Source organism: Anticarsia gemmatalis, chromosome 21 (assembly GCF_050436995.1).
Source record: "Anticarsia gemmatalis isolate Benzon Research Colony breed Stoneville strain chromosome 21, ilAntGemm2 primary, whole genome shotgun sequence".
Taxonomy (NCBI): domain Eukaryota; kingdom Metazoa; phylum Arthropoda; class Insecta; order Lepidoptera; family Erebidae; genus Anticarsia; species Anticarsia gemmatalis.
The window spans coordinates 10054346-10072413 of NC_134765.1; the positions used below are offsets into that span (position 1 = coordinate 10054346).

At 35.0% G+C, this 18068-nt stretch overlaps 1 protein-coding gene across 1 annotated transcript in view; it reads right to left on the reverse strand.

Moving 5' to 3' along the window:
- The window catches only part of LOC142982263 (proclotting enzyme-like), a 30396-nt gene extending 25178 nt beyond the window's left edge, over window positions 1-5218 (reverse strand). Inside the window, exon 1 of the mRNA XM_076128686.1 lies at window positions 4901-5218. Within this exon, the coding sequence (XP_075984801.1) occupies window positions 4901-4955 (55 nt within the window). The 5' untranslated portion in view covers window positions 4956-5218. The remainder of the gene's footprint in view (window positions 1-4900) is intronic.
- Between the last annotated feature and the right edge of the window lie 12850 nt (window positions 5219-18068).

An 18068-nucleotide genomic window follows, 5' to 3' on the forward strand; every position in this document is an offset into this window, starting at 1 on the left:
CGCGAATCGACGCTACCATAGCGTTGAGAGGTCGTGGGTTTGATTCCCACACGGGACAATTAATTCTGCGATCCACAAATAATTGATTCCGGTCTGGTTGTACTTTGTGTCCGTTGTTTGTTGGTTTGTAAAAGTCCCCTTAAGTAAAATAACTTTAATGTAACGCGAGAGTTCAAAAGTCATTTACAATGTTGCTGTTAGTATCGCTTATTCAGTATTAGATACGTAGATAATGAAAAAAAAATCTATTAAGTCTATGTTTATTATTGGATCCCAAAACCGTTATCATAAGGTTAGATCGCATGCCCCCGACCCGCTTGTGAAATGCACCAATGATTGATGAAAATAAGCCCGAAGCATTGACGTCAATATTACCTACTTTGTGGTCTGAAATATATTTACTATGTTACGACTAGAAAATACTTGCGGTGAATCTAGATTATGAGGTGAGTTGATCAGTATTATGGGTTTTTTAGTTTTTGTGTGTTTGTTAGTACTTTCCTTTACAGATTTTTTAATTTAACCCAATTCTGTCCCTCTGCAGGGCAAGGGTCTCCTTCCTCCCAAACAAGGGGGAGGGGTTAGGCCTTGAGTCCACCACGCCCTCAATAATGTATTAAACAAATTTTAGGCATGCAAGGATTCCTTCATGGTTACAACAAGTGATAACACACATAACTTCAAAGAGTCATTGGTGTGTTGCCTCGGATTTGAACCTGCAACCACTTGCATGGGAGGTCCCAACTTAAACCACTCGGCTATCACTGCACCTTTAAAGAATAGTTTAATAATTGTATCAAAATCTCCATTCTCCATTCCCTTTGGTCGGTATTTCAACTATTTTATCAATAAACATTCAACGAAACCTGACACATGTGTAATTAAACAATTCCAATATTTTCATGAACGAATTCTTCCATTTACTCTACGTTGGCAGTATTTTTAAATCAATTAAGTTATAAATATCACATGAAATATGTTTTAAAATACATTAATAAATGTAAGTCATTCAAGAGGATCGTGCAACAGGGCGTGGAAAAATAACTAACGAAGTTATATATGCACTTCCGCATGATTCAATTCTGAATTTAAAACGTTCGTAATTGATACACGTGGTAGCGTGTGCCAGGGGTTTTATTTAGCTTTTTTTTATATAGGCTGAATGTGAAATTTCCTTGGCCTTTTGACCACAAAAGTTGTACCATGGTTATGTCAAAAGTGACAGCTGTGCGTGAAGCTGTCATAATTTGGCGCCATTGTGGTAAACGTTCATTGATGCATTTTCCATTTTCATTTTCAACACTTTAGTTAGTTAAATAACAAAGTTTGTAGTTTTAAAACTTAAAGCGTCAAAACAATGCCTTCATCTAGAAATTCTGATGAAAAGCCATTTTTTCTTGCTTAAAATTAGTTAAATAAAAACTATACCACAATAAACAATTTAACTTTAACTTACCTGGACAGAATCCTATGCAACAGTTAGTTATGAAACAAAGTTGTTTACAACGGGAATATTAATTAATATACGCGACGTGGGATAATTTAATTAGGCGTCCAACATTTAATTTAATTTACCAACTCATAGCACTTATTTTCCGCTGCAAATGCCAACAGAATTGTAACGTAACTGTTGCTATAGTTTGACAAAGGGCATCTTGTTTACAGTCATAAAACGGTTTAATCAAAATAATGTCATTGATTCAAAGAAGTTAAGCTACGCTAGCCGAGGTTGTTTTGAAGATGGGTGACCATCTTATACATATCGAGTTCCTCCATGTTTCGAAAGGCACGTTAATTTGTTGTCCCGGCTATCATTTTATCAATGCTCTTTAACCGTCGTTAACAGTATCTAGTCAGAAGCTTGAAAGTCTCACAACCAGTCGAGTCTCACCGAAGGATATCGTGTTATGACCCAGGTAACTGGGTTGTGGAGGCAGTAGCGCCATTTCAATTACTGATAATCAACTGGAAGCCGACTCAAACATAGTTGGAAGAAAGGCTAGACTGAAATATAATTCTATTCTCTAATTGTCCATTCTCATCTTCGACTCGTTGGTTGGCATAGAAAGAGTCCATGAGTTCCTCTATCAAGGCTTAACGAACGGTTGAAAGAGAGTGAGAAGCACGGTCTACGAGAAAAAGAAGATTCCATCTTTTGCAAAGTCAGTGCTGCATCGGGTTTTAAAGTCATGCACAGTAAGCAAATCGTTACAGACTACATAAGGTGAACATAAAACTTAAGTGGATTGCTTACAAAAAACAGGAAATCAAAAAATCTGATATAAAAAATAACTTTTTGAGTCTGTTGGAAGCACTGACACAAAAGCGAGCGCGTGTCGAATTGATCGACAGATCGTAATCGTTACGTGGATGTTGTAATCGATCATGCAATACGACATAACTTCATGCTTGCTCTATTGTTATGCTGAATAACTGTTTTGTATATTATGTATACCTCTACAGTATAATATGTGTATATAATGTTGTATAGTTATTTCTATTACGCGTATGTAGTGGAGGAAGAAACGAAAAAGTAATTATAAATTATGAAAAAAGGCAAGGCAAGGAATTTATGTCAGTTAAAACAGATTTAATAGATTATGAATGGGAAGGTGTGTCTGCTTATCTGTCTCGCTTTTACAGCTAAACCGTTAAACAGATTTTGACCAGAATCTAAACATGAAAGGACGAAGGATGAAATATAGGATTAGGCTAATAGTCTATTTTTTAAAAGACAACCCTCATCAAGCTGAAATAGGTAATAAAAATTTATACACGTATAGAACCGCGTGGGTCTACTAGTCACGTGTAGTAATCAGTATTTGATTCTTACAAAAAAATAAAAAACATAAAACCTAATGCATGTTGCAACAGTGTAAGTGTTAGTTCATTTTATACTTTTTACATTGAAACCTCTGTTAATTGTTATAAAAGAAAAGCACGGCTTTCACTGTTTAGTTTCTAATTGTAAATGAAATATTTTAGAACGTCGCCACTGTCTTATGTTTTGTTTTATTCTGGGAAACAGAAGCGATTAGTTGCGCTCTTTGGATATTATTAAAGATGATTTATTTTTTGGTGTTACGTAAGCTAAGTATGCAGTTGTGGACAAAAAGGTCGGAAGCGTTAGTAGCTACTGGTTAAGGGAAATACGATTGAAGTGTGAGTAAAGAAAATGGACTCAACACTTAATGATGAACATTATTATGCTGCATATTTCTACTTCAAACTTGGCAATGTCAAAATTACTTAGGTATCTTTACCTATCTTCTAGTTTATATGTTTGTTACTTAAACACGCTCAAACTACTAAACGGATTTTGATCAAACTTGGCATTGTTATAGCTTATGTACCAGAATAAAAGATAGGCTATAGAAATATTAACTTGTGCATGTTTTGTACGTATAATAAATGTAGTACACATGGACGATTTCGCGGGCAATCGCGGGTAAGAGATTACAGTTAAGTACACATATTGCACTGTACAGCCCACAAAAAAGATTTTAAGAACTATATTTACGCTATAAACCTAATGAATGTGGTGTCCAACCGTGTGACGTAATTGGCTTCCGCACTCCGTAGCTCGGTGTAAAACCGCTAAAACACAGAGTTTGCATGCAAAAGGATAGCTGTCACCACAATTACTAAGTAGAAACTTTGCATATTGATCTCCTTCCGGAATGTATCATGGCGTTTGAAGTTTTCTTATAGCGTGGACGGCGTGGACTGTGCGAGTAACCTGCCTTTAAATGCCCAAAGTACTTATCAAAACTATTTGTAAGTTTATTTGTAGTTATCTTTTGACATAAAAAAATGTTTTTTGGGCAACATTCCCAGTTCTCATCTCCGTTTTTGACAGACTTTAATAAAAGGAGGAGGTTCTCAATTTGACTGTATTTTTTTCTTTGTTTGTTACCTTATAACTTTTTATTTCCTTCATGAGACGTGGGCAACGTTTCGTTGGATCTGATAGAATCAAACTAGTACCTATACATAGAAAAATACCTCTGAATTTCAAACAATTAAACTTCTACAACAATACTGGCTGAAAATCATGTTACAATACAATTCCCGGGAAAACTGTCGAATCCGTTTGTGTTCGTTATTGTTTCTGACAGATGCAAATTGGTTTCTGATTTTGTAAAGTTGCTATTGGATTTACGAATGCATTTTGTGTATTAAATTTTAGTGGATATTTGAGTTCATTAGGTATTATATTTATTTAACAATTTAAAACTCTCACGACTTGTGCATATAATATTATATTATATGCATTACCTACCTAGTAAATTGAATTACATTGCCAGTGACCACGGTCGATTTAATTTGATCGAAACGTCGGGTAATCAAATAAGGTATCCTAACCTTTAATTTTTAATCGCATTTAAGACCCGTTACATTATAATATTATATTTATTTGCCTAGATTATAGGCAAGATTTTTTGACAATATGCGAACTTGTTGGTGGGTAGTCGAGAAATATAAGTAAGTACTCTTTTAAATACTCTTCGTATTATTATCTTTTTTTACTAGGTAGTTGATTTTATACGTTTCAAGCCAGCGGATCTAGAATGCGTATAAACGTGTCCCGTTTTCACTTTCATTGCCTTGTCTTTAATTAGTGATACAAAGCATATTTTACGTCTGTAAATAAAGAAGTCTAACAAAAAAGTCGTTAAAAAGAAATATTTCTTTATTGCTGCTAATTTATGGGAGATAAAAAGAATATAAATTTATAACATAAATGTTCTCTAAATTAATGTTCGCAATTATAGATATTTTAAAATCTACCTTAATGAGTTTAGACGCAACAACAATAATTTACAAAAGGTCTTAGAAATTAGAAATTCTTAATGACTCAGGTTGTAAAATCGGTAACTTTTATTAAAAAAATACTTACCAAAAAGTCCGAAAACAGTAAGACACCGCTTCCCGAAACGAGCGATATCCGCCATAATAACAGCTCTAATGTAACGTTACGTCACGGCACTTTCACTGCGCGACGCCACAATATCATTCTATAACCACTTATGAAACTGGGGACGGTGCACTCCAGAGTTCGACGCACTACAAACGAAATAAAAAAAAAATCATAAAAACTCTTTAAGGTTTTCGGACGTAACTCGAGTTGAGTTTGACGTTTTTTTTGGCGGGAATTTTTGACATAACGCGTGAGGCGCGTTCACTCTCTTAACGGGCAGTGAGTTCGGCTCCGAAGTGTGTTGTGCTTTTACTTTCTGCGATGCCAGTGGGGAGTGCATCGTGTAGGTCCGTCTCTGATCATTGTCCTCTCCTCAAATGTAGGAAAGTCGTAATAGTGCGACGGCTCGCCTTGACAGCAATTATGTGGCGAGCAAAAAGCAGAATAATCAGACTGAACGGTTCCCGACACGATATCATTGTGCGTAGAGTAACGCTTCATGTAATCTTGTTAATCATCGGCATATTTGTCAGCTGTCTCTTGTTATGTTGCATCGGTCGTTATTTCAACAACACTTGAACTATTTTCAAAATATTTCATACCGATCTCGTTTATTAATCCATAAATTTCCATTCGTTTTAAAACCGGGACAAATCGAATTGGAGGCAACCCACTTTTCTTTTTACATAACAAACTGTAAAGGAAACTACATACTATTCAATTAACAATCCATTTTCAAAATAAAGTGCACTCTACATATAAGCACTTACTTTAAAAACAATAAAAAACACACTTTTTCACGTAAAAAGGCGCATTATGAGCGAACGCTTTGATAATAGCAATGAAAGCATAAAGACTGATTGTTGTCTGTTTCATCACTTTGTGATATGATTTAAGAGTTGTATTATACAACGACCGGACTTAAAGACGTTTGTTTATGGGCTGTAGACATGTATAGTTTGACAACTTAGTAGAGAACCTTGTATGCAAGGTTTTTCGGCTGGCAGAGTAAATAAAATGTAGAATTTAGAGCATCAAAGAACCGTAGAAATGCAGATCAAGGAGGACTGTTTAATGCAGTTCCTCCTTAATTTATTTTAGAAATATACTAAATTGTTATTTGTAACAATTGTAACCTAGATAAATAGTGGATGCAAAGGCTCTCTACTATGTTGTCAGACTATAACCTTGAAGGGTTGGGCAAAAATGTATGTTTAGCTCCATTTAAAAGAGAGAGTTTACATACTGTCATTTAACAACGCAGTCTTGTGCTCCCTTGTTTCGACTTCTTGCCGAATAATCTTTATTACATTGCCTTCAAATTTATAGGAAGTGCCTAACATTAATAATAACTATGTATTCAAGTCTTGCTTTCTGTGTATATAGGTATGTTTAGGAAAATACAGGAGCTCTGTAGACTAATTTTAAAGAAGAGATTATTCCGAACCCCGTATTTTGCCAAAATTTACCTAATATCAATTACTCTTATTGTTAGTCATAATCTCTTACGGTGGGAGACAAAACACTGCAAAACACTGACCCAAATATATACTTACATCACTCTGCTTAAGGCAATATTACCAAACGCATAAATTCATCATCATTTGGCCATAAGTCATTGTCAATGTACAGGGAAAACTAAATATGTATAGTCATAATCTATACAAATATTATAAAGCTGAAGAGTTTGTTTGTTTGAACGCGCTAATCTCAGGAACTACTGGTTCGAATTGAAAAATGCTTTTTGTGTTGAATGGACCATTTATTGAGGAAGGCTTCCGGCTATATAACTTCACACTACGGCTATAATTAGGAACGGAGTAGCAACGAAAAATGTTACAAAAACGAGGAAAATGATGACCCATTCTCTCTTATGTGACAAGCGAAGTTACGCGTGTTAGCTAGTGTTAGTATAAAGCTGAACGTAAAAACCAGGCTCTTGCTCAATGAGATGACCGATTCAAGAAACTGTTTCAAAATGTATAATGAGCAAGGTCCGGGTAATGACAAACAAAGATGGCCGATGAGATTTGGCGGCAAAATATTCTTAAGTTCAGCTGATGATTTTCTTTGCGTGGATAGATGACCTAGGATAAAAAATATAAAAGTATCTACTAAAACACATAAAAATAAAAGAAATTCGGTACTTTCGTTATTTTAAACTCGACCATAGGAGATAAGTCGGTTGACGCTTTTGAAGAATTTTGCGAACATATCCTTTTTTTTCTTTAGGCATTAACACCATGAGTGGCAACAATAAATATATTATTTAATTCCTCAAACTGCACATGGCCAGCATGTGGATTCAGGGCTTGGCACTTCCATCATTACGGGAGGAGACCCTTGCCCAGCAGTGAGACAGTAAAGGATTTTAAAAATAATCATATTGATAATGTATGTCTCCTTACTATGATTGGCTGGTCTTATTTTCTGTTGATGTATTGTTGTAAAAGGAGGACAAGACATACTTACACACAAAAGATTGTGTATTCAAGTGATAAAATTAGATTAGCAGATTATGAATACACTATTCTGTTCCTCAGTGAAAGTTTTTCATGTTGAAAATCCGAAGGCGGCATTAAGTTAAAAGTCTACAATAGCCCGATAACCGAGTGGTATAAGTTGTTGTCTCCCACGCAAGTGGTTGACCGTTCGATTCGAACCCGAGGCATCGCACCCATGACTTATTGAAGTTATGTGTGTATTAGAAATAGTTATCACTTGTTCCAACGGTGAAGGAAAACATCGTGATCTAGCCGGCAGGAGAGCCCGACAGACCCCGCTTCCTCTCTGAAGCGGGAAATGCAGTAATGCATTTCCTGAAGAAAAAAAAGGGCCTTAAAGGAATAAATTGATTAATGTTTTAGTTAAAAGTACTAGTTAATGAATTAAATTATTTGAATTAGTTGAATTAATTGAATTAGCTAACCAAAATAAACTATTTCTTGCAGTCACTTGCAAATTCACGTAAACAAACAAAAATACTGTCGAATTGAGAACATCGTTCTTATGAAGCCGGTTAATACATATTGATGAATGATTCATAATATTAGCTAACAGTGTTTGAAATATTATCGGCCAGATGTATTTGTCATAATGTCTTAAAGAAAAACAACTTTCGCGGCTTTTGTTTAGTTGTACAATAGTGTATTTGTATATTGATTACAACACTTCATGTATTGATATGTTAGTTAAGCTCTACATAATAATATTTATGTAAGTCATTGTTACATACATTAGGTTACTCAGTATCCTATATTTAAACTGTTTGCTTATTTGATTACTGCAATCTTTGTTAGTCGTAGCTTGACTCACTTTTATTGATAATATATTTCGACAACGTGTAGTACCATTTTTCACGCAAATATGATTTTATTTGATTTATTAAACCAAGTCTAATCTATTCGAACAAAAATGAACCATATAAATGTATAATATGAACTTTAGAACGACTGCTCTAGTGTGTTTGAAATTGTCAGGACGAGGTTTGCATGGGATAGATGGGATCCAAATTCCCACAGGAATGAGATTAGCGTACTTAAGCTTTACCTGGACGAAGTCGGGCCGCGCTGCTGGTTAATTGAGATAATTATATCGGTATCGAAGTTTTAGCATTATTAGGTTTAGATAGAGTTATACGGCGCTCGGTTATGTTCTGATAGATTTGTTGCGTTTATGTAACCCTTTAAGAAAAACACGTCAGCTAAGTACTGAAAAGCATTGTTGACAAGAAACCTTCCTCTTACACCTATAGCACCTAGTAAGACGGCTATACAACACGCCACGGATACAGTGTATCTGCGTTGCCCTTTACTTCAATAAAACATTATCGTAAGTGAAGTTTCTCTCGATGAACTCAACCTTTAAATATGTCTTCTTGATATTAATTAACAGCTAGGAGTGAGTTTAGAAATCGATACGGCAGATTCAGGTCCGATAAGGGATAGGACATTTTGAACTTTCAAGTGGAAAGAGTAGATGATTTTAAAATATGAGTTCTTACGGGCTTTTCTTAATATGAAGATGCGTTAAGTGTAATAATTATACTTAGTATAGTACTTTATACTTATTCTCTGTTCTCCCCTAAGGTTTTTTACTAAACCTTTAAAAATGGACGAGTCTATTTGCAATATCCCACAAATAACTTAACTCGAAGATAGAGATGTTCAGGGTAAGCACATTTCCACAGAATTCTACAAATCTTAATAGCTCTATTATCATATTTGCACTCCTCCGGAACCCATAGGCAATTAATAGTTAAAAACCAAAACTAAAATGTTGCTAGCCTTTCATTTATTACACAATAACACTTCAATTTCCTTCAAACCTCTTTATATTTCCGACGTTTATTGTTGCCCGTTGTAAAAAATAAATTCATGATAAAAAAAACCACAATAAAGTTTCATCCGGATACGCAGACAGCCTTCATCCTGTCTTTTGTGAATATCTCAAACACCTTTAGGGATGCGAGGGCGGGAAATAAGTGTTTCCTCGATAGAAATACAATTTTTAAAAGTTAATAAATTGACTCTTGGAGGTGAATGTTTTGTTACTATTCTTGCAAGTACCAATGGAATATTAAAATAGGTAGGTAATTTAATTTGATTGCGACCAGTAAATGCTTATATATTACTCATGTAGGAAATCGCGTCTTAACGCTGTTTATGAAAGATTGTTAATAGACATGAACTAGGGAGGGTATTATTATTTCTGGTGGTGTGTTACCGGCTTATGAGAATGTGGGATACCTACTCTGATTATCTACAACCCTAGCATGAAGCCATCTATATTCAAAAGATTTGAAGGCTATTGTGTAGGCCTCACCAGGTGCTATATTAGGTCTTAAATAATACCCGGCGTATTTGAAAATTCACTCCACGCGTTTTATTGAGAGCGCCTGCCATTTTATTACGAGCAACGGCTACGCGCTGCGGAGGATACCTTTTGTGCAGGCGCTCAAGTGAGGTTTTGTTAAAATGATTTCAAAGGTTTTTTTACGTCTTCTCTTTTACGAGTAGATAGTAGGATCTCAGGTAAAATAAATTGGATTAGGTCTGCCGTATTTAAATGAGAATTTTATCAGAGTTCAAGCACCTAGACTGTAATAACGATTTGGTGAGCATGCTGACGAAAGCAAAAACAATACCATAGTCCGAAATAGTTCATGCTCGGGCACTCAGTACGATGAAATTAATAATCGCTGAGCAGACAGACAGCAAGTATTCACTTATGTAAATGAAGTATAAAGCTGTAAAGATAAGTCGAGAGATAGTGATTTTATTTCCTCGTGGTTCAGTGAGCGGTACATTCGAAGCGGTATCGGTCCGGATGTAACGTGAATCACGTTCACTAATTACTTAGCGCTAACACCGGATCACACGTCGTCTCCCAAAACTGACAGAATTAATAAATTGTGTCGGAGCAGCTTAACTGACGTAAATTAGTTGCCGAAGTACGCGGCCACGTGTAAGAATTTTACTAGCTGTGCCTCCCTGTTACACTTGTGTTTGTTGTTATAAAACCGATCTAGGGGTATGGCTTGATGATTTTAGTATATATTTATTTATTTAGGAATAATTAACAATCATAATGTAACAGAGGTATAGTAAAAAATATATAGTGACGCTTAACCAACATATAATCCACAAAATGGTTCGCGGATGAATACATAGTCCACTTTATGAATATTCCGGCCGTGAAAACCTTTTATATGCGACTGGTATTTTACGTAGTAAGCACGTTCAGGCGAAAAAGCATTAGTATTAGTATAAGCTGAAAGTACAATTATAATATAATAGAAAGTACGAGTTTCAGAGTGTATAAGTCATTCATGTAACATGTTTTATTGAAACAAAGTTGCAAACTATAAAACCAAACTTGCACGGAAACTAACTAGTACAATATATACTTCTAGTAACGAAATATGAAGTTTTCTGTTGCAACTCGCTATAGTTAAGTTATAGTTAGGTTATAGTTTCGTTACGGTTTCGTAATAGTTTCAAGTTAACTTGTAATATGGCACAGGAAGACATGAGAGCTTCCACATTTGGTGGCTGAAATGAGGCGAGGTTGTATTGAAAGGTCTAAGTTATAAGCTGAAGCGATTTGTATTCGTCAACTTAGAGAAACTCTCCACAAGTTGACTGGGAAAGTAGTCAAAAGACTCAAATCGACAAATCGTAACATAGTTATTTGATTATGCGAAAATATCCTTAAACTAGCTGACCCGCGCAACTTCGCTTGCGTCACATGAGAGAGAATGGTTGAAATTTTCCTCGTTTTTGTAACATTTTTTACTGGTACTCTGTTCCTATTGGTCGTAGCGTGATAATATATAGTCTATAGCCTTCCTCGATAAATGGGCTACCTAACAGTGAAATAATTATTCAAATCGGACCAGTAGTTCCTGAGATTAGCGCGTACAAACAAACAAACAAACAAACAAACAAACAAACTATCAAACAAACAAACTCTTCAGCTTTTTAATATTAGTATAGATTAGTATTAGTATTTGTATATTAGTATAGATTAGAAATTTTGTGCAAAAATACACACAACAAAAACTTGGGTCATTTGAGTCTAAACTAAGTAAAGCTTGTGGCATACTAACCAAATAATTTATCCAATTAATAAAATTAAAACTTCCTAAGACGTCCTCATATACATAAAACAATTAATCAGAAAACTTACCACTTAATGAGTGACGAAAGGAATTACTTTGCAGCAATTAACTTATAAGTGCCCAATAGAACAACATGACGTGTAATTTTTAGTTTCTAATTCAGGTTTCTAGCCATCTACCCGCAAATTCGTACCAACTACAAACAAACGCAGAATAATTCTTGAACTATTGCGCGCGACAAAGATTTTTAAAGTTAAATGTGCCGAAATAGAACCGAACTGCAGCACATTTCCGCTGTCGGTGCGACACGTCTCCGTGGACACAAGTAGACACGAGTCGACACAACTAGACACGAGTCGACACAAGGAGGACACGAGGCTTCGTCGACGTGTCAAAGTTGTCACAGTGACGCCGCCCTCGTTCCTATTGGCCACACACGATGTACTAAGATGACCATGCTTAATCACTTTACTGGAAAGTATTTAAAATGTACATTTTGTAGTTTAAAAAATGGGTTTAGAGCTAGGGATGATAATGATAGTTCTATTTCCAAGATTTTAATTAGCGCTCTGAGTAAAAAATCAACAGAATTTTGTGCTCAAAGGATATTGATGAAGACGCGTAGAAAAAGAAGAAGTTTTGGACCTGAACGTCACATTTCGGGAGAAATTGCAATGTCATTTTGTCTGTCATTTAAATGTTTAGTTGATATATTAGTGTTCTTTGTGCAATATAGTCCTTTCATTTTATTTTCTTCTTCTCACCAATTCGAACTGTAAATTTAAACAAAGAGGCCATATTTCTAACTTTAAGTACAAAAATCGCATGCAAAATGTCCAAAATTCACGAAGAGCTAGTAAAAATGTAAGGAATTATTCATTATAGTAGCAAATATAAATAAATTAGTGTGGCGTTATGCAGTACAGAACTTGTGCCAAGAATATTTAAAGTCGACTCAAATATTTGGCGATCATATAACGGTATTAAATATAATACTGTATTGTCTCGGTATTTCTTAAAATTTATTGTGTGTTAATAATAAAATAGGCGTGTTCCTGTATTATATTAAGTAGGTATAATATTCGCACTGTACGTGGAAGTCATTTTTCCCGCCAAAACGCATTTTTGTTCGTTCTCGAAATAGGTGGCAAATGTAATCACCCACTCTCAGACCTAACCAAGGAAAAAATATGGTTGTTATTTGTCAATCAATATAAATTAAATAATAACCTACTTTACAGTTAAATTCGTGTTATATGGTAATAATCCATAACCTCATAGGCTTAATTCCTCGCTCTTTCCTGGAAGAAACCATTGTTCAGCGGTGCAATTGAAATTTTGTTTTTCTTATCGTACTATTCTGGCCGCTAATCTCATCTATGTCCAATTTTATTCAGATTAATTCCGTACGAATTAATCTGAATGAAATATGTTCTTTGTAAAAAAACTAGATTCAAATAAACACTTATTTACTGAAATTAGCCAAAATATAAGCTTATAATTTTACCAGCCATTATCATTTCTTCGTGCGTGTGGAAATATCTGAGTATAAGTTATTCTTGATTTTCACCGCCTAGCAAGCCATAACCTTGTTATGAGTTCCGGCCTCGTGTTGTCACTTCTGTCCAAGTCAGACACCACACGAGGCACTACCCTCAAAAGATCGTCACTCTGGTCATTGGGTAACTCTGCGACTGGTGTCTTCACTATCTTTCCTGCCGTCATGGATGGATGGCTGGATGCTGCATGCTGCTGGATGGATGCTGCGTGGATGGATCGTAGTGAAGAACTCTCGTGTGCCAGGAAACAACAATAATCAATAGTCATTTATTTGCAACTCTAACGTGTTTTAAGGACACCCATGCACCGTTCGATTACATTCCGTGCGCGACAATGAAGTTCCGTACAATAAGCTTCTGGAGTCCCAGAAGCCGCGCCCAAGACAACAGTCATTATCCACGGCCGCTGCGCATGTCCAATGTCACCTGAAAACCAATCAACCTTATTACTTTTTTTTTGCTAAATAGAACTAGGTACTAGTAAAGTATGGGTACAATATACATATAATTCATTCGCATAGTGCACAGCAATTTTTTTTTCTAGAAGTAAGAATAATATTTATTTATTTATTTAATAATATTTATTTTAGACCAATACAATCCATAAAGAATAAATCCTTTTTACATAATTTTAAGATTAATAAAGTATTATACTTAACTAAACTATGACTTATAAACAAAAAAAAAATATTTACAATTATACAATACGTATAGCTACAATATATCACGCGTCGTAGAATTTCTCCTCTTCATCGTCGACCGGTAACGTACCCAGAATGCTGGCAACATTGCCACGTTGGATGGCAAAATCTATTCAGTATATCGGCGAAAGAATAACAAATGTACACTTATTAATATCCTCACAAAACTTTCGCATTTAATTTTACAAATATTTGTAAGATAGGAATTATCTATCCCTAAATGTAAATAAAATACCAGATAGGTAGGTAAGTGTACTATTTATCTATACTAATATAGATAAATAGTACACTTTACCTATATTATAAAGCTGAAGAGTTTGTTTGTTTGTTTGTTTGAACACGCTAATCTCAGGAACTAATGGACCGATTTGAAAAATTATTTCAGTGTTAGATAGCCCATTTATCGAGGAAGGTTATAGGCTATATATCATCACGCTACGACCAATAAGAGCAGAGAACGAATAAAAAATGTTAGAAAAACGGGGAAAATAATGACCCATAGTCTCTTATGTGACGCAAGCGAAGTTGCGCGGGTCAGCTAGTTTATAATAAGTACGTAACGTAAATCATTACATAATTTGTCAAAACTATCCCATTTTGCCCGCACTTATGGCCACCGTCAGCTGTCGGAAACTTTTTCAATTAACTGAAAAATGACGGCTCTATCGCGATACAAGTAGCTCACTGAAAAGTCAGTAATTCACAGGAATTTTAACTTGCTCTCTAAAACATTCTTACCGAATACCCAGAAACGATTAGCCAACACATTCTTCTGTTCAAGTTTGTGAACTCCAAAAAGGTTTTACAGTAAGTTAATTGAATAACTATGAGGCATTTTAACGTGATGAAAAGATGTCGTAGTGCGTATACTTTGGAAGGCAAGATAATGCGTGGGAGGTCTAATTTTGTAGTAGTTTTTGGCTTGAAAATCTTCTGCTAATGTTTCTTGTTAAGTTTTCAAGGCAGATTAATCATGATGCTGCTACAAAAGAACGCAATAGTCCCGGTAAAGTAACTGCAATGAGGAAGCGAAAGCTATGAATCATATATTGTGTGAATGCAACGCTTTAGGAAGGAAAAGAATAGATCTTCTAGGATACGGGTACCTGAACCGGAAGATTATAGGCTACCACCGATGGGGAGCAAAGCAAAACTTTTCAGTTTCGCACTGTCCCCCAGCGTTTTAAACTAACAAAAGACACAAAATATGAAGTGTTAATTGCAGCCCTTGCAGGCACTCTTAAGATAGGATGAGATTCGAAGAGAAGAAGTATAGTTATTTGCATAAAAGTAGAACGACACTGTTGGATAAATTCAAGGAGCCACGTTCTCGATCGATTGATTGACAATCCAGGCTGTGGTCAGTCCGAAGATAGATGATCATAAGACGTGTTCAAGCCTAACCACATCCAAGATTGCTTGTTGATGGCTTTTCGACCAATGCAATCACGTCAACATTGTCTGAAACAAGATAATGTATTATTTAGGTAATAAATATTTAAGAAATAGATACCATAATGTCTATAATTAATATAACTACCCTTGATGGGTTATGGGTTGAATTAGATAGAATTAAACGTTACGTTTTAAGTAGACCTAACTGGGTCTCGAGAATGTATAAAATAGGTATTTTTGTCACCAATTAGACTAAGACAATAAGAGAGAGGCAAGTGACGAATGAATGAATGAAATGAATGAATGAAAAACTCTTTATTGTACATAAAGGAAACACGAACAAACTTAAAATAAACTTAAAATAAAAGTACAATTGGCGGCCTTATCGCACAGTGGCAATCTCTTCCAGGCAAGGTGACCGATAGGTCTAGAAGTCTAAGGGACAGGTCTTTGCCCAGGTTAGACACTTGCAGGTTAAATAGAAAAGTAAGACTTATGTAATTGTCGTTAAGGAAATTTGTATGATGAAATACTCATGCTACAGTAAGTGGTTAACCTTTTATATTCCTTACAAACCTACCTAGACAAAGATGTATTATATCCTAGCTATTTCAGTATTGTTCTGTAGCTTTCAGTTAAGAGTTAGCGACAGTTATTAATGAGCTCGCCGTCCGCGTCAGATGTACTGGACACTGTCTGAAATAGGTCGCAGGATCTAGATAACTAACTAAACTTATAATAACTTTGTATTTACTTGTCATCTACGATGTTGTTATTAAAACACTAGCTGTGTCACGCAGTTTGACTTGCGATCTTACTAAATTATGTGGACTCGATTGATAGTTGGACAATGGTGCATCCAAACTGGCTAATAATTTGTAGTTGCAGTGTTGAAGTTACTTTAATTCGTTAAGATAATTATTTGCTTGTGCAATCAGATATTTTCATTTTAGTCTTTTATTAATACATCGTTAGAAACACTGGTTTATTACATCAATATAATAAAAAAACCCCGACGCAAGAACTAAATTTCCCTTTATAAAGTAAAAAATAATAATAGAAACTTAATCTTAAAGTACATAAGAATGTATTAATAATTCTATAAAAATAAATCGATATCACTACATCCGGTCGGGAGTTATGATCCCACAGATAGGGATATTGGAGGTTAAAAAACAATTATAAACTAAGATATTCCGATACAGGACGTCTAGACTTGTGTAATGCAAAATATACGCAACTCTTTTTACTCTCCGTTCGGTATCTATAAGTAGTTGTACTTACTCATAAAGATATAGAAATATATCACAAAGAAACCTCATCTGAGAGTCTATTCCTGAAGTCCAACCCTCCTGCAATGAAACAGTAATAGCTTCTAAGGAGTACTTCAAGTTATGTGAAATATGTAGAGTATTGTAGAGCAAAGGAACTGTAATGGGTGCTCCAAAAGAACCTACCTTAAGAACTTAAGAGTAGAGTGAAGGTAAGTAAAGGAAATTATGAGTAACATACCTGCCGCAATGGATTATGTAGTCACCGTGATATTTAAAAAAACGTAAACTTGTGTGCGATAGCAATAGCCTTTTATTTGTGTGATTTAAGTATATAAAGTTGTTTCGGGGTTTGTTAAACTGTATCTTTTTTTTTTACTTTTAATGTCTTCGATATTTGCATAACTTCAGTCAGTTAGACTTGAAAACGAATTTGTATTACTTATGGGAGATAAAATATGAAAGGCAGGTTTTTTTGTCAAATATATGTATGTATATTACTTTCAATAATCGTTTTTTCCGTAAATAACTTTACTATAATTTGATAGCGAGTTTTCTTTTAAATAAGAAAAAGTAAGTAAATAATGTACTTATACAAGACTTTGCGAGTAGGCAGCCATCGACCGGCTATCGCGTTAAATGAATTGTTAATTACCATCTCACCCTGAACTACTTTGTGTGACAAAATCCTCGATATAAAGGCTACACACTATAGTAACCGAGTGAAAAACTTGCAGTACTGTAATTGTAGAAATCGTAACTTAAACTCTCAATCCATATTAATATGTATTATAAATGCGAAAGTAGCTCTGTCTGTCTGCTACTCAATCACGCCTAAACTACTGAACCAATTTGCATGAAATTTGGTATGGAGATATTTTGATATCCGACAAAGGACATAGGCTATATATCATCACGCTACGATCAAAAGGAGCAGAGTACCAGTAAAAAATGTTACAAAAACGGGAAAAAATTTCACCCATTCTCTCTTATTGGACGCAAGCGAAGTTGTGCGGGTCAGTTAGTCCTCGATGTAAAGGCGACACACTATAGTAACCGAGTGTAAAAACTATCAGAACTGTAGTAATCATAACTTAAACTCTCAATAGATTATAAAGAATGGCCGTAAAACGTAAATAAGCGTATCTTGAATCTGCTTGAGATAAAATATGAATCGCAGGATTGTAGAGTCATTGTTAATGGAACATGACTGGGAGGAATATCTCCGATCATGTTGGCTTTATCTCCGTCTATTTATAGATGATGTTTGTTGAGTCATTATCTTCATATTGTGCGGTATTCATGCTCTCTCCGTGTGTAGATACCATCTACACTCTGTTTACGGTGAAGAGAAAACGTAAGTGTTATTTGTTAGTTGCGTATTGCTTTTTTTGAGTTCTTTCAGCTATACATACATACTATTACATACGTAGTACTTTCGTAGTATTGATTATATAATATAATAATCTATATATGTATATATAAAAAATACTTAATTGCTATTCGTAAGTCTCGCTAAAACTCGTGAACGGCTGGACCGATTTGGCTAATTTTGGTCTTGAATTATTTATGGAAGTCCAGAGAAGGTGTAAAAGGTGA